Raw genomic sequence first — 24,622 nt, 5'->3', positions numbered from 1 at the left:
AGATCAGCCAAAAAATAAAGGTAGCACAGATTAGGAGAAAAAATCAATTCATTCACTTAAGAGGAGAAACAGGAAGCATTCCAATCACTTCAATCCACAAAACTGTTACATAGAAGAGGAAAAAAAACTTTCTAAGGCAGTCCAATAAAGATAAATTTCGCCGCTTTATTCTTTTGCTTAAAGGACTAATTTATCTTTAAAAAAAAATTCTTTGGGCAATCATTCTCAAAGAAAAAAATCTCACCAGCTGGACTCACTTTCACTGCCTTCTTTCCAGAGCCATCTCCAACTTTGTCAGCCTGGGGGCTGTCTGTTTACCGCCGGCTTGGAGAACTTCCCTTGGGTCGATCAGGGACTTTGCGGTGTCTCTGAGACCAGCAAGGATTTGTCTCCCTGTCATTGTCTCTTCGGGATGGTTTAGGTCCATATGGACCGTGCGGCTGGTAAAAGAATCAACGGCGGTCTTGGACTATCGAGACCGCACGTTGTGTCGTCGCGACATCTGGCTCGTTCTCCAGAGAATATCAAATTTTAATGACTCGGGGAAATTAGCAGTTGGATTTTAAACTTGAAGAAGTTATCTCATGCAGAGTAAGAAGTAAATTTAGGTTAAAATAATAGGATATAAAAATAAATAGTGTAAATCACAGACAGAAAAGTGACTTATGACCATTTTTCACACTTATGACCGTTGCAGTATCCCCATGGACAAATGATCGAAATTCAGATGCTTGGTAATGTCCCAGGGTCATGTGAATGCCTTTTGCAACCTTCTTACAAGCAAATTAGTGGGGAAGCCTCATTCACTTAACAACCGTGTTAGTAACTTAACAGCTGTAGTGATTCACTTAACAAATGTGGCAAGAAAGGTTGTAAAATGAGGCAAAACTTACTTTTAAAAGGTTTCTCTTAGTAACATAAATTTTGAGCTCAATTGTGGCCGTAAATTGAGTACTACCCGTAGATATTCCTGTCGAAAATCTCTGTCATATGCCCATTAATTCTACTATGGTTCCTGGTTAAGAGAAAGCGAGCAATTTCTGTATTAAATGATCAACAGTAGTGGAAACAGGATGTATGCTAGACATATATTTTTTTACAAAAAAAAAAAAGCTACTTTGCAGTTACAAATTGTTAGATGAGAACAGTGTGTGTGTGTGTGTATGTGTGTGCATGCCTCATGTGCACAGAATAATGTAGAAGAATTCAGCAGATCTGAAATTACATTAAAAAGCAATTAAAATGCAATCGTAAGCTGCTTTTTCCTCAAATTGTACATCCTACTAATTAGTCATCACAATGCCTACCTTCTCATTAGTCTCATTAGTTCTCATTTTAACCTTGCAGTGAATAAACTTCCAATTAAGTACAGCAATTTTTTTCTCAGAAAGGGTTTTTTTCTTTAAAAGAAAGTGTGTATAAATAGGCTTCATTAGGTGGCTAGTTTGACAACGAACAATTGCATTTTCATTGTTTTAATGAATATTAATAAGTATAATCAGCTGAAGCAGCATTGTCAAGTTGTGTGCCTGACTTCCTATACTGGCCCAGACCAGATTCCTGCTGACTTATACTTCCCTAAAACCCATATTCCCATATTCAGTGCAACTTAATTTTAAACATTTATATATTAATGCTATCTTATCTTAAGCATAGTTATATTTTTTAAATTTTTCCATGGTTTTTTTTGTGCAAAACATTAACCATGGTGGATTTCTTCTTTTATTAAGCAGTTCTTGTGTTTTTAGTCTGCGTTTGTCTTCAGATGTATCCTGTCAGCATATATAATCAGATCTTTCTTACTCTAATCATCTTTGAAATAGGAAACGTTACATAGGATGATGTTAGTGGTGAAAAGATTCAATTTATCCATCCTGAAGTTTATTCACTGCAGTGTTCCTAACTCTCACTTGCTTGATAGTAAAATACTTGTTCTTGTTATTAAAATGTAAATGTGAAAAACGTAAAAATAGAATGTGTTTTATACTCCTTTTCAACATTGATCCAAGACATTTAACATTCATTTTTCTGGTAATATATACCCATTTGTTCACAATTGGGTAAAGTCCTTGGCATTACGTTCATTGATATTAAAGGAATATTTTTCAGTAAACTGAGATGTTCACTTTAGCAACTGGTATGTGTTTCCCTGTGTCTCTTTCATGTTTTCAAATACAAGGATCACATCTCGCTCAGCATGCTAGCTTCAAATTTTACCTGCCTAGTTGGTAGACAATTATTTTTCTAGTACCTTTTATTTGGCTAGATTATATACCCAGAAGGAGAATATGTGATCATTATGGTGAGTAGGTAAGTAGCGAGCGATGAATAGGCTTGAGTGCTGTGAACAGTATTTCTATATTTGCATCAACAAGTGCACTTTTTGTAAGAAAACCAAATGTGCTCTCTCAACATCAGTATATAACTTCATTTTACATATAGTGTAATCCCATGATGGCGAACTTATGGCATGCGTGCCCAAAGTGGCATGTGGAGCCATGTTACCTGGTGTTGCCCGTTATTCTTCTGGGTTTGTGGCATGTAGCTGGCCTTCATGTGTGCAGCAGTGCCGGAAACTGGAAGAGCTGGTTTTCCATTTTCTGGCGTGAGCATGCATGCTGGCTAGCTGATCGTCATGCACGCATGCACATCAGTAACTGGAAGAGTAACTGGCCAGGATGCATTCACATGCTGGAGACCGGAAGTTCATTTTCTGGCTGGCACATGCCCCCTGGGCTGCTCCTCTTCTGGGTTCCGGCCCCGACAAGTGTGCGTGTGTGTGCTTCCTTTTTTGCACTTGGTGCTGAAAAAGTACCATCACTGGTGTAATCTGTGAGCACCAGTTTGGAGTAGTGGCTAAAGGCACCAATTAGCCACCACTAGCCTGCCTTAGCCACAAACCTGGATGAGTGACGCTGGGCCACTCAGTCACCTTTGGAAAATGTCAAGAAAACCCACATATAATTGCCAGTTAAGACTCTCAAAAAAGAGAAAAATCTTCCCTATAATCAATACAAATTGAGCAAAAACAATCCTACAATCTGTTCAGTATGCTGTGCTGATTCTTAGCCTACTGATTTGTACCAAGAATATACAGGCAATTTGCTAATCTGATGTGATGTTCCCTGGTTTATTAAATCTCTAGAAAATACTTTCTGTCTAATTAATGTACAGAACTTTTGACATGTGATGTGATTATGACTTCAGCTAAGAAGGATAATGAAGGAGTGATAAAAGCAAAGAAACAAGTGCCTTATCACTTTGAATCAGATCTAATCTACAATTTTCAAAAGAATTTTTCAGTTCATTAAAATGTCATCACATCTTTGAAAGGACTGATTTTTTTGCAGACATTAATTATAGGAACTACGAATATGCATGCCACTGAAATGCAAGGTTTTTTTTTATACTGGATTCATTTTCTTTCTACATTTTATATTTTTCTGCATACATTTTATTTTCCTTTAGAAATACAGCATATGAACTAGTTGTTTGGTTTATTTACCTATTTAGTAATTAAATGAGGACTCCTGTCATTTTGTTTGCTTAAACACTCTTTGAGCACTTTATGTGAATTTAAACAAAATACAAAATATAAAATGTAACTTTTGAATTTGATGCAATTAAAATTAAAATAATTATTAAAGTCAATTAAAACGTGGCAAGATATGTGTTTTTCTATTCTCTTGAATACTGAGAGTAAATAGTCAAGAATACCTCCCTGAAGAGAGCATGGCATACTAAAAGATTAATACAGGAGAATATTTTCTCCTGCCTACCTTTGGCAGAGGAAACATCTTGCAAAATGGCTGCTGCATTTTACATGCCACATGCTTTTGAGACAGTTTTTATAGTAATTGAAAATTTCATAGCAACAGTCAAATCAAGCTGTTAGTAAATCATAAGTAAATATCTCCTAGGATTTGACTCAGGAAGGGTTTCAGTCCACTAGCCACAATACTCAATAACCAGTGGTGGGTTCCGGATCCCGTTCCAACTGGTTGGAACGGGCCTGGTGGCATCCACATGGATGCACACAGCGTGCGCATGTGTCTTAGTGCCTCTGTGAGCCTCCGCAATGCTCCAGCTGCTCAGCGGAGCATCGCAAAGGCGCTGTACATGCCATGCAGGTGCGTGAAAGCGCTGAAGACTTAAAAGACTGGTAAGGAGCTCGGGCGAACGGGTGGGGCCTCCGGAACACCGTACCGGAACGGTATCCGGTGCTCCGGGTAGGCTCCGGTACGCCCGTACTGGGATTCACCACTGTCAATAACCTAAATCAGTGGTTTCAAACTTGTGTCATCATGGCGGCATTATGTGATGTATCATGACATTTTTCCTCTTTGCTAAACGATGTGATGCATCTGGCTAGTGGGCCATGAGTTTGAAGTCCTGATCTACATGCATCACTCTCTGGGCACTCCTTAGACAAGGACCAAAGTCTCCAAAGACCTACTCTCATTAAACAATCAAGGAAGATATCATAATTAATAATATCAGAAGCTGCTAAGAGGAAGACCAGACAGTTGTATCCCCCTATTTAATTTCTAATGCAGGTCACTCACATATTATGAAACATTGATTGGAATTTATCTAAATAATCCATTTAATCCAAATGCAGTTGGAATCTTAAAAAATCCACCACTTTCCTGATAAATATAGCTAAGAACAAAATATTTGAAACTGGTCTACAATTTCAGAAATCTACTGGGTCAAGGAAGATCTGCTTTGTTAAAATTTTTACGAATTCTTCCTCCCCTGCTCAAGGAAGCCTCATCTTCCTTAAACTCGGAGCCACTCAGCTTGGCCAATTTAAACCGTCAGGCACAAACAGCTGGCGGCCATGATCATCACCAGTTACCTTCTCCACATCCTTGAGATTAGAAATTGAATAACATCCACGTGAACAGGACAAGCAGTTTATCTCTGTATGATGCAACCCACTGCCTGAAATAGTGTCCATCATCAGATGAATCTGATCATTTTGCGAAGAGCAAAGTGAGCCTCCAACTGAACTGTTCCAACTGAAGTTCCTGTTGAAGGAGATGCAACACAGTACAAAAAAGCATTGCTGGAGGAAGAAACCATCATTGCTTCAAATATGGACTCTATTCTAATTCTTCCTGAGAATTCTCCCACTTCTGGCCTAAGGGTCTCCCTATGCAGTCCACCCTAGTAAGCCAAGCTGATTTAACACTGTGGAAGGGAACAAAACACTTTTGACCATCTCTGTGTTGCAGAGTTTGTCCAAGACTTCATCAATCATTCTATTCTTCTTTTCAGCCCTGAGGTGCAGGAAGTGTTATCTTTTAATGAAGATAATAAGAATAAGAATTGTTGTTATTTCGGGACCTCATTGACCAATGATCTCTCCTACATTGCAGTCTCCAATTGGGCTTGGGAGTCTCTGATCTATTGGTACTTGCTGTTGTTTTCTCATAAACTGTTCATTTCACCTAATAGATCTTTTTTTTTTATAAATAGAGTCCTACCAGAGAATAAAAGCAGATAAGCAGGTACAATTACTGTGTATCCACATAAAATGTGATAGAAAAAAAATAAAATTCAAAGCATTGTATTGTTAAACAAGACAAGCTCAATTTGCAGTAAAGAGCATCTTACAATACTTATTTTCTCTCTTCAGTGCTGAAAATTGATATAAAATAACTAGATCTTACACAAAAAGAACATTTCTACAAGCAATGATTAACAAAAGAACTTGTGCAAAAGGCACCAGGTTTTTAGACAATAAAATATTGTCACTGGCTCCCAGGACTTTTTAATTGCCTCCTCCCATTTTCTGTCTCCAATACTTCCTTCATTATTTAAGGATGATAGCTATCATTGACCTATGACCAAAATTGAGCACAAAATGTATGTTGCTATGCAAAAACTTTGTTAAGTAAGTTTTGCCTCATTTCCCACCTTTTTTTTGCCTCATTTGTTGAGTGAATCACTGTAGTTGTTAAATGAGTAACACCGTTGTTGAAGTGAATCTGGCTTTCTCATTGACTTTGCTCATCAGAAGGTCACAAAGGGTGATCACATGATCCCAGGACACTGCAACCATCATAAATATGAGTCCGTTGCCAAGCGTCTGAATTTTGATTGTGTGAAAAATGGTCATAAGTCACTTTTTTCAGCGCTATTGTAACGTCAAACGATCATTAAATGAACTGTATTGTTCACATATATATACAAAAGTTTATATTATGATGCTGTTTCTACTGTTTTGTCTCTTTTTAAAAAAACATTAATTGGTTTTCTATTAAATACATTTCTGAGTGCTTAATGAACATTGTGTTCATTGTGTAATTATTGCCTAACATTATAAATTTACATTCTTAATCCCAACCTCTTTTTTCCACTCACTGGTAAAATAGATTCCATGTTTGATAATAATCTGCATCTTTTTTCTGTTTAATTTTCAACGTCAATCTGTCCATTTCTGCACCATCTAATATCTTCTTGACTATCTCTTCATCTTGCTGTGTAACTTCATATTTCCAGTGTTGTGCGAATATAATCCTCGCTGCTGTTAAAGCAATTAATATTAAATACATAGTTTTATTTTTTCTGACATTATACCTAATAAAAACATTTCAGGTTTAAAATCTATATGATTCCCTATCATCTTTTCTAGCCACTTATTATCTTTGCCTAAAATTTTGTTGCTCTATCACAAGTCTACCAAGTTAGACTTGGGGATGCTGCATAAGTGTGAAAAATGGTCATAAGTCACATTTTTCACTAAACGAACTGTTGTAAGTCAAGGAGTATCTGTATATGTCTTATTCCAGAACGCTGAAGCACCTTTGAACCTTACATTCTGAAATGCTGCACCACTTATAAATATTATCAATATTATTAGCTTTTTAGAAACCATTGTTCCCATATCATCCCAAATTGTCTGGGCATTCTTTACAGCACAAACATTGTACAACATAAGATGAGAACCCCTAGCTCCATCCATTGGGACTGATTTACTACTTTGCCTTCTTCCAGATATCTGATTGTCTTCTTTTTTGTTCTTAGCTGGATGCTGATAAAGATGAGGAAGAAGTATTCCATAACATAAGCCTGGCTGTTGACAATAAGTTGTTTCCCACTCAAGAACCTGGGCCAAGTGAGTATTAAATCCTAAATTTGATAGTGAAAAATACATGTAGTCCTTGTTTAGTGACTGCCTTGTCTAACAACTCTTCACAGTTATGAGGGTGATGAAAAAGTAACTCTACAACCAACCCTTGCACTTGCAACCTTTGCAGATCTATAAACAAAGGAAAGCTGAAGTAAGATCATAAGCAACCACTTTGCTTTAACCACCAAGGTGCCAGCTCCAGTTGTGGCTGCTAAATGAGGACTATTTGTAATATAGTTTTGTAGTAATTCTGCATGTATTATTTTGTATTTATTTCATATATGGAAACATCTATATATGGTGTTTCGGGATATTCCACACGATTTAAAAATTTTAAGTGAGAGTTAATAAACTATATGAATACATTTTATAAAGTATGTAGTGATCATAATGTGTAATAATGTTTATTTATTTATTGAGATAATTTACTTGACCATCCAACTCACCCATGGTGATTCCATCCAGCTTACAAAAATACCCTCCCCACAATATAAAATCCAATAAACCACACATCCCTGGTGGCAGCGATCAAATAAACCACTTGATGGGCTCAGTATCACCCTGGTGTTTGCTGGGTTCTCTGGCAAAACCATTTCTTCAGGGCCTTCTGAAATAGTATCAGAATGGGAGCCAATCTTATCTGCATGGGAATGATATTCCATAGGAATCCATCATGGAGAAGACCCTGCTTTTTGGTTCCATTAGATGTATCTTCTTAAGAGAGGAGACCTGTAACATACTTTGCCTCCTAGCTCTGGTGGGTCTGATAGATGTAACTAGGAAAAGATGAACCCTCAAATAACTTGGTCCTAAGCTATGTTATATGGATGCGGTGGTTCAGTGGCTAAGACGCTGAGCTTATCGATCAGAAAGGTAGGCAGTTCATCGGTTCGAATCCCTAGCGCCGTGTAACAGAGTGAGCTCCAATTACTTGTCCCAGTTTCTGCCAACCTAGCAGTTCGAAAGCATGTAAAAATGCAAGTAGGAAAATAGGAACCACCTTTGGTGGGAAGGTAACAGCGTTGCGTGCGCCTTCGGCGTTTAGTCATGCTGGCCACATGACCACGGAGAAGTCTTCGGACAGTGCTGGCTTTTCAGCTTTGAAACAGACATGAGCACCGCTCCCTAGAGTCGGGAACGACTAGCACATATGTGCGAGGGGAACCTTTACTTTTTAAGCTGTTACACAATAGTATTATGTAATCATTCCACATATCAGTGATCATCACAGGTACGGTCCATAAGGGTGGTGGTGATAGTATCAATTGTTTCTCTGTTGAGGATGTGCAGGTAACCCATATTCTCTCATCATGGGGCACCCCTTCAAACTTCTTTTCTCTCTTTCGAGTAACAAAATTTAATGTGTAGAATGTGGTATACATTTTCATCCATTTAATAATGTTTCCTGAGCATAAATAAATAACTACAGAGAAATGATTATTTGGGTTTTTTTTTTTAAAAAAAAGATTTTTACCTTTTTAAATGTTCTATTCTGCACTGGCATTATTTTAAGGTGTATAACTCCTTGCGTGTTCTTTCTGAATAGAAAGATATCCTAAAAATGCAAACCAAATCAATAAATAAGCAATGCATTGGTATATTAGGGTGAGTAAAGTTTAGCAACTCTTTGAAAAGATGCAGAGCCCTTCTGCTTCTGTGTACGGTAAGTTTGGAATCCTTTCAGCTCCTAGTCATTCCATAAATATCTTTTGAGGGTCCTTCCAGCCCTTTCCATGTAAACAGGCTGAGAGAGGAGAGCCATGTCGTCTCCAAGGGAGAGAAGTGACATATGCTCCCTGAAAAACCACACTTGCCCAATTCTAAGTGTTCATTTAAAAAAAACAAAAACACGACATGAGTCTCTATCAAACAAAGTGTATAATCATTTTGTCAGTCTGCTCATTTTGTAAGAATGTTTTGTTCTATTTTGTTCCTGCTTTTCAGTGATTTTAGCCAATGAATGAGCAGTTGTAGCGATGACTGACAGACTGGAGAAGAAAGGCCTTTTGATAAGTCTTCGCTAATGGGAAGTGATTGCACTTGCCTTAAAAAGAAAAGTAGAGAAATTAAGAATTTAAATATATCTGTGATTGGGCAGCCGTATGTTCATCCCAAAAGAAAAGAAATGAGCAATTACAGGAACCTGAAATATTCGAGTCTCTAAAAAGTCTCTAATTCAAGACTTTTTTTTTTTTTAAAAAAAAGAAGAGACATTATTCTTACTTACAATGATTATAAGTAGTTACTCTGCTGGTACATGCCAATAATATCCATTATGGTTGCAAATGTCAGAATATGTTCTGCAAGAATATAAGCACTTTAGCAACATCACCAGTCCCAACTGGAGATCTGCATTTATTTAAAGCTGGGCTTTATTTAAAGATTGAAAGATTTCCAGTATTTAAATGAATAATCAAACATGTGCCAACATTAAGCAATTCTCTTGCTTGCCTTATTTCCCACTCATCATTACATAAATTAAGATCTTTTTATTGGCTTATGTCATTTGCATGAGGGTGCTATTAATTATGCAATGACTCAATTTGCTGCAAATGATGTAATTTGCATCATTTTTGTAATTGCAACATTGCATAAATTAAATAACTGTAAATAACATAATTTGTGATTTGGCCAACGTTCAGGAACAATAAATATTCTTCCCTTAAATTGAGGTTTTACTGTGTGTTTCCTAGAGATGAGAGGCTAGGGCTAAATTGAAAGCAAAATTAAATGGTCTCGTGTAATGATTTGTTCCATTTCGTTCCAACTTCCTGGAAAAAGTAAAGTAAATTATTTAGATTAATATCCTGTCTTTCTTCCCATAATAATTGTGGTTAAGCATTTCTTGACTTTCCTTTTGGCTGCTCAAGAATTCTTTTTGTCTAATCTCATTGATTAGTGTTTTTTTCATCCAGTTCCTTGTCTGATAGCTCTTTAGAACTGCAGAAATTCCCTTGGGTTTCAATCTTTTAGATCCCAGATTTATGTTATAGAAGCAAATGTTGCACGCACAAATTACAATCCCATACTCTACTGGGCTTTTGCAAGTCCACCTGCAAAAATCTCTAAAACTCATGCAACTGTCTCTGAGTTGGAAGAATGTCAGTATTTTAACATTCTCAATTATCAGCTAAAGGATGAAGATAATTGTAAAAAAAAATTTTTTTTTAATTTTTAATTTTCAAAACAAACACAACACATCCTTCTTTACATACTGTAGAAAGTGTATCAGTTGGTTATAAAAAGGCTTACGTGCATCTCTTCCACAGTCAACAAACATAATTCATATTAACTCAAGTATTTTAACTCAGATATTTATACATGTTACCATCATCATACCTCCATTTTCATTTGACTATAATTGTTTAAACATCCTTACTTACTTTATTCGCACTTATAGACCGCCCCCTCTCCCAAAAGGGACTCGTCATCATAAAATATACCAAGATTTAATACATAACCACATACTGGCATTTCATTTACTATTTCTAAAATCCTTCAATAATACTAAATCCTTATGTCCTATTCTAGCTAAACATCCATAATATTTAATAACGAAGTTTTCTAATCCTTCTTTCCAAATCACTATTTACAATTTACATCCAATTTCCTTATGTTGTATCCATACCTGTGTATACGTTGTTATCATTATCCCTCCTTTATTTAACTATATCCTGTATCATAACATTTCCCCCCTAATAATCAAGACTTAATTGTATCTAACTTAGTTCTTTTTCATTAATCTTTATATATAATCCAAAAGGATTTCTAATTTTCCTTTCATGGGTACCATTCAATATTCATATCCCATTATTACTTATAACACTACACATTGTACACATTATTATCATTATCAATTATTTATTTAACTATATCCATTGTCACTAAATTTCACTAAGTTTAACTAGTTTTAAATTATACTTTTCCATCTATCAACCTATATCTTTCCAGTAGAAAAACAGTCTCATATCTTCTGCCATTTGTGGTGTCAGTCCTCTAATCATCTCCTTAATCAACTTTGTATGGACTCCTCTTAGCAACTCTTTGCTTATAAAATCTCTCATGTAATTTCGATGCCCTTCTTCTGTTTCCTTAATCAGCTTATCTGGGGTAGATTTCCCCTCCATTTAATTCCTCTTTCAGTATTCCACTCTTTCCATTTTCAGAGACAAAGCAATCACCATAAATATCAGCAATTTTAATTTCTTTATATTCATTTTCCTCTTCGGTTTTTAGGATTTTAACCGCCACTTTTTCCATTTGATAAACATCTTCAACTTCTTCATCATATTTTGCTGTTAATGCACTAATTCTTCCAACTTCTTCTCTATCCTCTCATGTGTGTTTGATAATTTCTGTATTTCTGAGAATATCTTTTGCAGACTTAAAACTTCTTTCTGCTGTTGAAATTGTGCCATTATCTCCAGCTAACAAACACTGCTGCTTTAGCTTAGAAGGTTTAACAAGATTAAGCATAGATTCACAATAACATTTCATTTTCACCTTTCTCTGGTTAAATATATACTTCAAAGGGACATCTGTATGCTTTTCTTTTTATCACTCTCTATAAACAAGCAGTGAGACCTTGAAGTGCCAAGCCAGGATAATCAGTGAAAAAAAAATAAGTGTTTCGTTTCCAGTACACAAACCTCCAGCCTCCGAGTAGCAGTGTTATTGTTGCAATGTTGAAATTTTCTTTGGTTTTTTTGTATCTTTTTTGTATTTCAAGTTTAAAAACATCTGATTCTTGAATGAGTTAGAAAAACACAGTAATGAAAGAGGAGAATTTTAGTCCATAGGTTACAAAGAATAGTAAAAGAAAAAAAAATAGAAGAAGAAAACTTAATCCATTTGTTTTAAAAGGCTTGCATAAATTCCATCCGTGAAGATAGCATTTAAAAAGTAAGATAACCCACTGTCCAAAACCATTCCAAATTTAATTCCGCTGCTTATTTCTTCTGTTCTCCAATTTAAATTAATTTTAAGTTTTTTATAGGCAGTCTCTTTTAGAACGGTAAAAATTCCTCACCAGCTGGAAATACTTTCTCTTTCTGTTCCTTCCATTTCGGAGCCACCCTGACCTCATCAGCCTAATGGCTGGATTTTTTGACACCGGCTTGGAGAACTTCTCTTGGATCAATCAGGGACTTTGCGATGTTCCTGAGATCAGCAAGACGTATTCTTCCTGTTCACCATCTCTGCGGGACAGTTTAGGTCCGTTTGGACCACCCAGCGGCAAAAGTATCAACTGCGATCTCAGAGCATTGAGATCGCATGTCGTCTCGTCGCGACATCGGCTCAAGGATGAAGATCTTTAGTGTTTTCAATCAGACCTGAATTCCTGTTCTCAGACAAATATAATATTCACACATAGGTCTACCCTTGTAAGTCTTTCATCCTGTATTCTCACAGGACAAAGAAATGCTGGATTCAGTGGGATTTATTTCTGACAGATGAGCATAAGACTGGGTTATTAAAGTCTCTTCAACTTACATTCCAATAATGGTTTAAAAAAGAAGCAAGAATAGAGGCAATTTTCAGCCTTTGTGGACAGCAATATATTTGTATGCATGGTTGCTTCCTACCTGTTGCTAAGAGCAACCACTTGCCTTCAAATTCTGTACTTCAGAGACTTGAGGCATTTTTTTAATAGAAGAAATAACGGAAAGCAAAAACAATATTCAAGCCTGACCTTAACCAATTGTTGATTTTAAAAGAAATTGTTTACCCTCCCTTTAAATGACTCTTCTCAGCAGGCTGTGCTTATAAATAACACAAAACTTTTTGAACTGTTTCTGTGGGTCTTATCAGATTATAAAATTGATCTATGAACAAACAGCCTTTTCTCAGAGATTACTTCACAATGACAAATAAGGGATAATTGAAGCCTTTCGTTAAATATTCTCACAAGACCCAAAGTACACAAACCTTCACAAACCTCTAGTCTGCTTTTAGTTTTATAGTAGCAAAACCTTTAGCAACTATGGCAAAAGCAACAGGACATTACCAAGGGAATATTGCTGGGCAGGAAAAAGATTTAGAAATAAAAATATTTGATATTCAAAACATTGATCCTGTCATTCATAGGAGCATTGGCATTGTGGTGACAGGACGAAAATCTAGAGGGCTAGAAAAAGGATTCTGTGAAATCTCCATTCAACAATGCTTCCCATTTTCATCACTGTCTTTGAAGAGAAGTAGAAACAGAAATGATAGCAATGGCATTATCAGCCAGACAATGCGACCAGTGAGAATCTTAGCCATCATTTTTGAAACACAGCTTCTAATGGACACTAGGTGAAGTTGGTGGGTATTGGTCCTCTAGTATTCCGAAGACAGTCAGCGTAAGAAAAATTATATCTTTAATACCTGGATATTGTCTTTTTATCACGTCTAAAGTTCTTAGGATAATACAATAGCATCTTAAAGGACCTGATCTATTTTGGAAGAATGAAAGCAAAAGAGTTGGGTTGAATAAGTAAAAGCCAAGCTACCTTTAACACATGTGATTAAGGACAGAAGTCTTCCGTAAAAGGACAATTCAGTGCTATGTAAAACTTACCCAAGAGTTTCTTTACCATGATTTGTGATACCTCACTAAGCAGTTCATGCATACTCAGCCATTACTTTGCCATAATTGTTCGCTGTCATCTCCACTCCTTTGGAAAATTAGACTAAAATGAGTAGCCCCAACCCTTTTAAGTCAGTGCATATCTTTGTATCCTGACCCCCTCAGTTTGGAATCCATCAGTTTTTAATTTTAGATACAATATCCAGTAAGTAAAAATATAGTCATCATTCATTTCCTTGTTTACAAACGTCTGTCACTTATTAGATCCTAGGTGGTTTACACCGAATTAAAGCACACAAAATAGCACATGACCCAATGAAACATCCACACCCAATACAGAGATGTGACATTTCATCTGTTCAATGCACCAATCTTACGAGTCTATCTTTTTTTTCATTAATGACTCATCTTTGTCATAATCAGATTAAAAGAAAATAATTCCTATTGCTAGCCATATTTAATAAGTTTATTTTTTGGATCAAGCAAGAGTTGATGTTTCTGAAGAGGTTTCATAGCAAGGGCAAGATACAACAAGATTAATTGTATAAGGTTTGGCTGTGGTGCAGAGTTTTTCTTACCTCTAATATATCTGGTGGGACTTTACACACAAGAAGCTTTTGATTTTTACATGGGCACACAACTGACACTGGTCAACCCTAATTTCTAGAAAGGGGCTGCCATAGGATTACATCCAGTCACATTCACCACATTATCAGAAGAAAATTGATGAGTTTTTTCTGAGCCACAAACTATAGTATTTTAAAAATTAAGGAAAAAAATTAGAACAGGGGAACCTGACAGTTAGTAAGAGAGATACCTATGGACAAATTGCTGCCCAGATGTTCCACTGAGGCTGTCTAGACTAAACTCATAAAGAAAAGGAGTTATAAACTTTTGATCAAGAAAGACTGAATGGAAGCGCTACCTCTTCTTCTGTCGTGGTTTCAAGGACTCCTTTATTCATGCAGAAATTCTGAAACAAATATCTATTTATATTGGCCTCTTCTTGGATTGCAAACATTTGGCAGCATAGAGAGCCAACTCCAAGCATGCTGCAACCACAAGAATGACACATAGCAATAGACTAGAAGAAGCTCATTGCCGGTGGTGGTTTGTCGAATAGGAGAACAACGGAAGGATGTTAGCAGCAGGAAGGAAATAAATGATTCACCATAACCTTAGAGGCATTATTTTTCAAGTGGTCTGTTTCCATGCCTGCTCTTTTTTTAAGGAACAATAATTTAACAATTTTTGTAAATGCAGCTGCTTGAAAGGAAAGTTATCAGTCTGAGAAAGATCCACAACATGGAAAGCAATGCTCACTATTGAAAATGGCTGAGATTTCTTCCCTTAGCCCTTGAGTTATGAATGCATTGGCTAGTACAGACTCTGTAGAGCAAAATTCTTGGAAAGACCTTTGTGTCTTAAACAACACAATCAGTACCCTACTGAGGTCAACGGCAAGGGTAAAACAACAAAGTGTTCCACTACTAAAGTTTTCTAAACTTTCTTTCACATGAACATTTTAGAGATCAATCATCAGGGATTAAAAACTGCGACATTTGTCAAGCCTGAAATGACTTCAGTAGGATATAATTATTTTAACTTTTATAGAAAATTAAATGGCCAGCTTTTTGAGATGTCCAGATTGTGGCAATAGCCGTCCAAAGTCATTTGAAAGTGAGATGGACGGCATATAAATGTAACAAACAAAAAAGAAAATCTGAGTCAAAAGTAGGAGGACTTGAAAAATGATTCCTCTCTTTCTAACATAGGTAGAGTCATGTACAAGTCTGGTTATGAAATGAATATTGCAATCCTATGTATATTTATGAAAAAGCAACTTTTCCAAATGAACACACGCTTAGTTTAGTATAGATGAGAAACGTAGCCAGTGGTGTATTAACCATTAAGGAGACTAAGCAAATGCTTAAGGCACCAGGCTCAAAGGGAGCACCACAAAGTTGAGAGAGAAAAAAAATCCAATGAAGATTTGTACAGTGTGTACAAAGGATGGGGGCACCAAGATTTGTCAGTGCTTAGGGCACCAGTGAGCCTTAATCCACCATTGAACATAGCTTTATTTGAGATACAATATGAAGGAGAAACCTAGTCCTAAAAGAGATTTTTGCCAATACACAATGAATACGTGGCTGGGGAGAGGGATCACATGCAACATACATACTAAAGTTATAGATTTTCCTGATTATTCAAATTCAGAAATATTTGTCTGGTAGCTTTCAACAATATATCCACTGGTATATCCACTGATTAGGTAAAGTGAAGTATGCGGAAAGCATTTGGCTATTAGAAGGCACAACGTCATGATTTGGAATTAAAATTTAAATTCCAGTACTTGAAATTAAATACCCCTTTGTCCTCTTTCTCTAGTGGAACAGTTAAGACATGGGCTAAAGAATAATCTAGATGTTTTTATGGGTTAGATCTTTTTAATATTATTTTCCAACACTGACTGTGCAAGGCATAATGTTACATGAGCATTAGGTATCTTTTAGAAAAGCTGTTCTGACTTCAAGATCACAGTAAATCCTAATCAGTCTTCCTTTCTCTCTTCCTTTGGTAGATTATTAGAGTTTTGTCCAAAGTCTGGGAGTAAACAGGGTTCAGAATTAATTTATTAATTTGAGCAGTTTTATTGGGAGTTCTTTGTTTTTTAATAGCAAGAATTTCTAGTCATATGTTGAAATTTCTGTAGGATCTTTTGTCAGTATTACAAATTGTCAAGTATAGTTTGTAATAACCTTTAATACAGAAATGGATAATTGTTGGTCCGGGAGCTTCATCTGGCATGCTAAATTGACCTATCTCATCTGCTGAGCATCAAATGAAGCCGTTACTAAGCACCACCTCCTCTCCACTTCTGTCCCTGTTCCCTCTTCTTCCAAGGAACTGGAAGTTGGCCAAAGGTCCTCTTGTTGACCTTCTGTAGCAACACTAGGTGGATCAGTTCTTCTCTTTCTCTTCATTTACAAGGAAAAAGGCAGACTATGGGTGATGCTGATAGAAGTTGATCCTGTTTGCATGTCTGCCAGAGTCCCCAACAAAATCTCTCTGTGCTTCAAACTTCTCTTCTAATATATTAATTGTGAACTAACACTTGCTATTTATCTGTAGCAAGCATCAGATAGAAACAGTGCAAGCATTCCGTGTTTTTTTTCTGTACATAACAATACAAAGCTGCTTTGGATGGAGCAGCACATACTGCTCCATCCAAAGCAGCTTCGTATTGTTATGTACAGAAAAAAAAAACCTGAATGAATGAATGAATAATCGATCAGAATACTAGATGTATTGAACATCTAGTATCAATATACTAGTGTTAATATTACCCAGTTCTCAGGGTAAGTGGAGAACAGAATTCACTCTCTAATTCAAATTCCATTCTTTATCTCTGCTTAAATATCAACTATGTTAAGAAATGAAGCATTAAAAAAAATCTAAGCCCATAGAACCAACCAATTTTGTTGTATTTATATTGTGCAATGACAATAAATATTATACTTAGAAAAGAGCTACGTTGCAAAGTAATTAAATTTTCCATTATGTAACTACGACATCCAACAAATTTCTAGGACTCGGAGGTAGCAATTTGTTCCTTCTGTATGAATTCTAATACCCATATATTTATTTTATCCCCACACACTATTTTTCTCTATTCAAAAGATGAGTCACTGAAGTGTTCAGGCTCTTGGCAAAATGGAAAAAAACAAAAATACAAATTCAAAGTTTTCTAGTTTGAAAAAAATATGCAAAAAAGGGGAATTTTTTTTTGGTACTTCTAAAAAATTTACTCCTATTTTTTAACCTATAACATAGACTCCTGCAGCTCATGGCTGTTGCAATTTCTCATCATAAATCTGAAGATCTCAAGGCAGTATAATAATATTGGAAAGAACCCTTCCATTTTGTTATCACCATGTTAAAACAGTGAACATTTGAAAATGAAAAATTACAGTACGCTTATTATACAGAAGTTTGGCATGATTGCTGTTTTGATTCTTTCCAATATCATATTAATGAGAGGTTTTTGCATTACTTGGTTTTTGTTTTTTACACGTGAAGGGAAAGTTGATATATTAAAAAAAGGCACTTGCATTTTACTCAGTGAGATTTACTTACATGTGTAATATTCCAGTATTAAGAGCACAATTCTGATTGTGTTTGATGCAGGAATTATGTGCCCTCAAGTCAGTATTAACTCTTAGTGACCACATAAATGGGCTTTCTTCATCATGATCTGTCCCTTATTTGGTCCTTCAAGTCTTCCAGTTACGTACTCATTGCCTTGTTGCTGGTCATTTCCTTCTCCATAGCGCTGCTTGGAGAGTACAAGGATGGGTTAACACAGCCTGTTTGCCCATGGACTGAGTAGATTTTTCCCCTCTGGCCACGCCTCCTTTGCCTCTTCTGGCTCAGTTTTAAAAACTCAGTCTGCCCGGTAGGACGAGTTTGGGGAACACTCAGCTTTGAGCAAATAGGCTGGGTTCTCCAATAGTAATTTTAGAGTATTTTATGTGTTGATATTTAGTTGTTATTAGGATTTTTCCCCAGGTTTTATTATTTTGACTTTTTATTTTCCTTTTTTCTATTTTTTACCAAGAAGAGGATTTGCTAAAGTAAGGCTGAGGCAGCGATCGGTTCCACAGCTGCTTAGTCGCAGCTGGGGGAACAAGCGAGGCTGCTCGTCCGGCGTCTGCTGGCGAGCGCAGGGAAGGACGGCAATCCCCGTGTTTCCCTGGTCGTTTTGGAGGAGAGGCTTTTAAAAAAGCCCTTGCTTCTCCAAACGGCGTCTTTTGCCGATCAGGAGAGCGGTGGCCATTTTGAAAAGCGCTGCTTTGGCGCGCTTTTCGGCTGCAGCCAATAGGAAGCGCCTGGCCCTTAAGTGAGGCTTTTGGCGCGCAGAAGAACCGGCGGCCATTTTTTTGGAGACTTTTTTACTGTCCGGAAGCAGCAGCAAGCAGCAGAGCCTCTCCGCCTCAAACAGACAGCCGCGGAGGATTGCGAGGGCTTGCCTGGGTCTCCAGCAAGCCTGAAGTTCCCCAGACATCTAAGGGGAAGCGGCAAGGAGTGTCCTGGTGCCTGATCCAGCCTCCCATCTGAGTCTGCAGACGCTTCTGGAGCCGTCGGGCCAGCGTCCACTGCCCTTCCCACAGCAGCGACCTCTTCGACTCAAGATCAACCAGGGATGGCTGATGAAGGTTTGGAGCGAAGGGAGGAGCTGGCAGGGCCATCTGCAAAGTGCAGTAGGCCAGATCCCTCAGGCCAGGGGAGAAAGGGAAACAAGGGCACTGGGGGGAAAGCTTCCCACTCTTCAGCTGGGAGCAAGGCCCCCAAAATTCAAGGGGACAAGGGGCAGGACTCCCTAAAGGACAAGTCTGCTAGGCCCCAGGTTCCCTCTGTACCCTTACCAAGTGAGGCTGGGCCAGTTCCTTCCCCACCCATCCAGAGGGAGATAGAGCAGGGGGAGGAGATGGGGGATAGATCCCCATCCTTCTGTGATAGGGATTCCATGTCAGGATCCCCTGCAGCCTCTCTGGGTTATCCAGGTTCTCCTAGCTCTTCAGTCAGGGAGGATATCCCCTCCTTTCAATGCTGTTTTCATGCAGAGGATCAGAGAGATCCTCCTAGGAGTGCCAGGGGACAGGCCTATGCCCAATCCAGGCCTGTAGAGGACAAGGGCCCAGCTATGTCAGCAGAGATGAGGGATCTCATCACGCAGGCTATTTCCCAGGGTGTGGTAGAAGCCATGAGACTACAGGAAGGCAGGGGTGGCAAGGCCTCTAGGCCTACTCGCCCCCTGGGGGAAAAGAGGACCAGAGTACTCGATTCCCCGGGCACTTCTATCACCACAGAGGTGTCTACGTGGGAGGAGGAGACTGCTGAGGACTTTGCTCTCTCGGAGGATGAGGATATGCCTCCAGACAAGCCCTCTTTCACTGGTCTCTTTAAGCCATCCTTATTCAAGTCCATCTTACACAAGGCCAGAGCCTCTACTGAGCTTGGTGCCAAACCTAAGGACAAGGAAGTCCCCTCTACTTCCCAGGACCTCATGGCAGGGCTGTTCAGCGAAACAACCCCTGACCCAGAACTGATACCAGTCCCTGACATGTTCATGGAGGTTATCCAGCGCCAATGGGCACAGCCAGGTACCCTGGCCAACCCCAGTGGCGCAGACAAATCATTGTATCCCTTAGAACCTAGGCTGGAGGATGTATTGAAGCCTCCAGAAGTGGATGCCCCTGTGGTCTCTCTGACCTCTAATTCTAATCTCCCGGCCGAGTTATTAGAAGGGTTAAAGGCAGAGGATAAGAGGGCAGAAAAGGCTTGTCTCAAAACGCACCAGGCGGCTGCCTGGGCGATCAAAACCTCCACTTCTGCCTCGTTCTTTATGAGGGCATCCCTATTATGGCTGCGCCAACTCAGATCTCAGCCCCCATCTGAAGCATCTCGTTGGCGACATGATCTTAACAAGATCATTACGGCTGTGGAATATGCCTCTGATGCATCCCTGCATGCAGCGAAATTCGCCTCCAGGGCACTAGCGTCCAACATCACTTCTCGCCGCCTGCTTTGGCTTCGGCACTGGCAGGCGGACATGAAGGCTAAGTGGAAGCTGGCTTCAGCTCCATTCAAGGGAGAGAACCTCTTTGGGGATTCCCTAGAGAAATTCCTAATTGAGACAAAGGATAAGAGGAAGGTCCTTCCTTCCACCTTCAGGAAGCATGACAGGAAAGGTCAGGGCTCGTTCAGGAAACAGGCCTTTCGGGCACAGGAAGGTGCCCAGGCCTCCTCCTCTTCATATTCCTCCCAACGACAGTTTAACCAGTCCTCTGACAGGTCCCAGGAACGAAACAACTTTTCTTCCAGGGGCAGACAATCCAATCAGGGGTCCTTTCGGAAGCCCTTTCGTGGGGGATCCCACAACCGTCAGTTTAGACGTGGGAAGTGACCATCTGGGGTCTCCTCCCATCGGGGGCCGCCTGCAATTCTATGCAGACCGTTGGGAGGAAACAACCTCGGACAAGTGGGTCTTAAATACCATCAGGAGGGGTCTAACCTTGGAGTTTCTATCCTCTCCTCCGCGGACCTTTGTTCGCTGCCCACTATCCAAGAACCCTGTAAAGAGGGCTCTCATGCAGGCAGAGATAGATCATCTTCTGCAGATCAACGCAATAGAGGCAGTTCCTCCAGAACAGGAAGGGAGGGGGTTCTATTCCATTCTCTTCCTGGTCCCCAAAAATTCAGGGGGGTGGAGGGCCATTTTAGATCTGAAGCGCCTGAACAGACATCTGGCCTACAAGCGCTTCAAAATGCAGTCTCTCCAGTCGATCCTAAGCTGCACGCGACAAGGGGATCTGCTCACCTCCATCGATCTCAAGGAGGCGTACCTGCATGTGCCCATCCATCCTGCACACAGGAAGTTCCTGCGCTTGTGTTATAACGGAAAGCACTTCCAATACAGGGCGCTTCCGTTCGGACTTTCTTCTGCACCCAGAACGTTCACGAAGCTTCTTGCAGCTGTGGCGGCCCACCTGCGCAAGCTTCCAGTCCGCCTGGAGTGCTATCTGGACGACATCATCATCCACTCAAGGACTCAGCAGCAAGCGGTGAGAGATGTAAACGTCACAGTTCACACCTTACAGGACCACGGTTTTTCCGTAAACATGGAAAAAAGCAACCTGACTCCTGCCACACGCATACAACACCTGGGCGCCATGATAGACTCGGTATCTTGCCAGGTGTCCCTGTCTCCGGAAAGAATCCGCAACCTCAGGAGCAGGATCCGGTCGTGTCGCAGGAACAGGTCCTGGCAGGTGGTGCAGCTATCCCAACTGTTAGGGATCATGATTTCTTGCCTCAACATAGTTCCCTGGGCACGTCTTCATGCAAGGGAACTGCAATGGTTCTTACTTCCAATGCAAAGAGCAAAGACCAGCAAGTCCACCAGGAAAGTTCGCATCCCACCAAGAGTGACTCGGTCTCTGAGTTGGTGGCAGTCTCGAGCAGTGGAGAAGGGCTGCCTATTCAGAGAACCCGACAGGATCGTGGTAACGACCGACGCCAGTCTCTACGGTTGGGGGGCGCATTGCCAAGGTCAGCTGGCGCAAGGCAAGTGGTCCAGTGCGGAGGCAGCCCGGAGCATCAATTGGCTAGAACTCAGGGCAGCCCGGCTTGCGCTGAAGAGATTTGCAGAACAGCTGAAGGGGCTCCACGTTCTGCTACTGACCGACAATGTGGCCACAAAGGCTCACGTGAACCGACAAGGAGGGACCCACTCCAAAAGACTCATGTCAGAGGCGGAGGCCATAGGACGATGGGCAGAGATCCACTTAGCGTCGCTGAGGGCGGATCACATCTCCGGAACCAGCAATGTGAGTGCGGATTGGTTGAGCCGTCAGACCATCGACAACTCGGAGTGGCAACTTCATCCGGACCTGTTCGCACAGGTGGTAAGGAGGTTTGGTCTCCCACAGGTCGACCTGTTTGCCTCAGCGGCAAACACACAGCTCCAGCGGTTCTTCTCCCGCTACAAGTCAGCACAAGCGGAGGGGACGGATGCCCTGAGGTCCAACTGGCCTCCAGGGCTTCTTTACGCGTTTCCACCCCTCCCTCTGATCCCGCAGGTGATCTACAAGCTGCTGAAGGAGGGGGCGGAGCTCATTCTGGTGGCTCCACATTGGCCCAGGAGATCCTGGTTCGCGGACCTAGTCGATCTGTCTGTGGAGCAACCGTGGAGAATTCCTCCAGACCAGGTATCCTTGCGTCAAGGGGCCATCAACCATCCAGAGCCCCAATGGTTGCAGTTAGCCGTCTGGCACTTGAGGGGCAGCTCCTAAAGGACCAGAGCCTCTCAGACAACGTCATTAAAACCATCCAAGCTTCCAGACGTCCGGCCACTACTCGCATTTATGACGCGACTTGGGCTGCCTTTTCTTCCTGGTGCAGCAAACGGGACATTGACAGTGTGGAGGCGTCCATCCCTCAGTTATTGGACTTCCTACAAGAGGGCTTGGACAAAGGACTGGCACCAGCCACTCTCAGGCACCAGGTGGCTGCATTATCCACCATCTTAGCCAGACACCAACCTCAATCCCTGAGTCACCATCCTCAGGTCAAGAGCTTCTTGAAGGGGGCCTACAACATCCGACCCCAGGTGGTGCACAGGTACCCGACCTGGAACCTACCCTTTGTCCTGCAGGCATTGACAGCGGCTCCCTTCAAACCTTTGAGGAAGGTATCTCTTCGACATCTGACTCTTAAGACTGCCTTCCTCATAGCCATTACTTCAGCCAGAAGAGTATCTGAGATTGCGGCCTTCTCGGCCAAGGAAGAGCTGTGCATCATCCACCCAGACAGGGTCATCCTACGGTTAGACCCCGCCTTCATGCCGAAGGTGAATTCTCATTTTCACAGGTCTCAGGAGGTTATCCTCCCGAACTTCTGTCCCAGCCCTCAACACTCCAAGGAGCGCAGGTGGCACAAATTGGACGTACGAAGGGCAGTCCGCATTTACCTGAAACGGACTAAGGACATCAGGCACTCCGAGGCCTTCTTTGTGTCTTTTCAACCAGGCTCGCTGGGTCGCAAGGTGTCATCTTCAACCATAGGTCGGTGGCTGCGAGCTTGCATTAAGATGACATATGACCTTCAGGGCAAGCCGGTTCCACCTCGTGTAACGGCACATTCCACCAGAAGTGCGGCCACGACCGCGGCCTGGGCGACTCAAGCATCTATTTTGGACATTTGCAGAGCAGCCACGTGGGCGTCTCCCACGGCTTTCATTAGAAACTACAAGATCGATTCCTTTGCCTCTGCCGAAGCCTCCTTTGGCCGTAGAGTATTACAGAAGGTTATTGAGGCTCCGGACAATGTCTCTTCTTCCCGCCCTGGGACACAATAGCTTGGGCATGTCCCATCCTTGGACTCTCCAAGCAGCGCTATGGAGAATGACCGTTGTCTTACCTGAACGGTCGTTCTCATGGCGCTGCGGAGAGTACAAGACCCACCCAGGGTGATTGTTTAGCTCCGAGATTGTATCTTTGCACAGGTGTGAGCTGAGAACGTCTTCATCGGACAAGACCTCGTTTTTAAAACTGAGCCAGAAGAGGCAAAGGAGGCGTGGCCAGAGGGGAAAAATCTACTCAGTCCATGGGCAAACAGGCTGTGTTAACCCATCCTTGTACTCTCCGCAGCGCCATGAGAACGACCGTTCAGGTAAGACAACGGTCATTCTCTTTCCCTTCATCTTTTTCAGCTTATACAGGTAGATCTTGAATAACGTATGTCTTTGTTCAGAGTTAATTCTATGAATTCAATGAGAATTATTTTTAAATGTTTTTATTTCAGATTTTAGAAATAGATTACATAATTATGTCAGGAAATTGCCATTAGGAATGACAACGAAACCATTGCTTACTTTAAAATGGAGTCTCCTCTTGTTTGAGAGTAAAAATATCCGTTTAGACCTTTCCCATTAATTATGAGATTGTATCATCATCAAACTTGCTTATTTTATTTGATAAATTCCCTTTCTTATTTTTAGGTCCATGTGAAGTTGACCTTAATCTCACTGTGGACCCAGGAGAGATTCCTGATCATGAATTTAACTTTGAACATCAGGTAATGGTGAAAAAAAAATCTTTTTATTTGCATTTATAAATTCCTTGGTTGTTGCTTAAGTGGGGGAATTGATAAGCAGGGGCAGAGTTTATTATGAGAGTTTCTGTTCCCTTCTGAATGCCATAATAAGACAGCTTTTCTGAAATCCAGTATAACAAATGTTTGTTCAAAGGACTTCTGTCACATTTTAAAATCCGTCTTGTTATCCCATCTCTTTTCGTATTCTGAGCATGTCTTACGCTTTTCAGTGCTTTCTTTTTGTTTTTTAT

The 24,622-nt window shown here is 40.3% G+C and overlaps 1 protein-coding gene across 3 annotated transcripts in view; it reads left to right on the top strand.

Annotated features, from left to right (window-relative positions):
* Positions 1-24,622, top strand: part of AK5 (adenylate kinase 5) — a 141,833-nt gene that overhangs the window by 68,980 nt on the left and 48,231 nt on the right. For all 3 annotated transcript variants that reach the window (XM_081949011.1, XM_081949010.1, XM_081949012.1), the window contains 2 exons: positions 7,036-7,126; positions 24,277-24,353. In XM_081949011.1, the coding sequence (XP_081805137.1) occupies positions 7,036-7,126; positions 24,277-24,353 (168 nt within the window). The remainder of the gene's footprint in view (positions 1-7,035; positions 7,127-24,276; positions 24,354-24,622) is intronic.

The sequence above is a fragment of the Natrix helvetica genome (genome assembly GCF_964273705.1).
Source record: "Natrix helvetica genome assembly, chromosome: 3".
Classification (NCBI taxonomy): domain Eukaryota; kingdom Metazoa; phylum Chordata; class Lepidosauria; order Squamata; family Natricidae; genus Natrix; species Natrix helvetica.
Note: the sequence above shows the minus strand (reverse complement) of the source record. Positions and strands in the feature narration are given on the sequence as shown.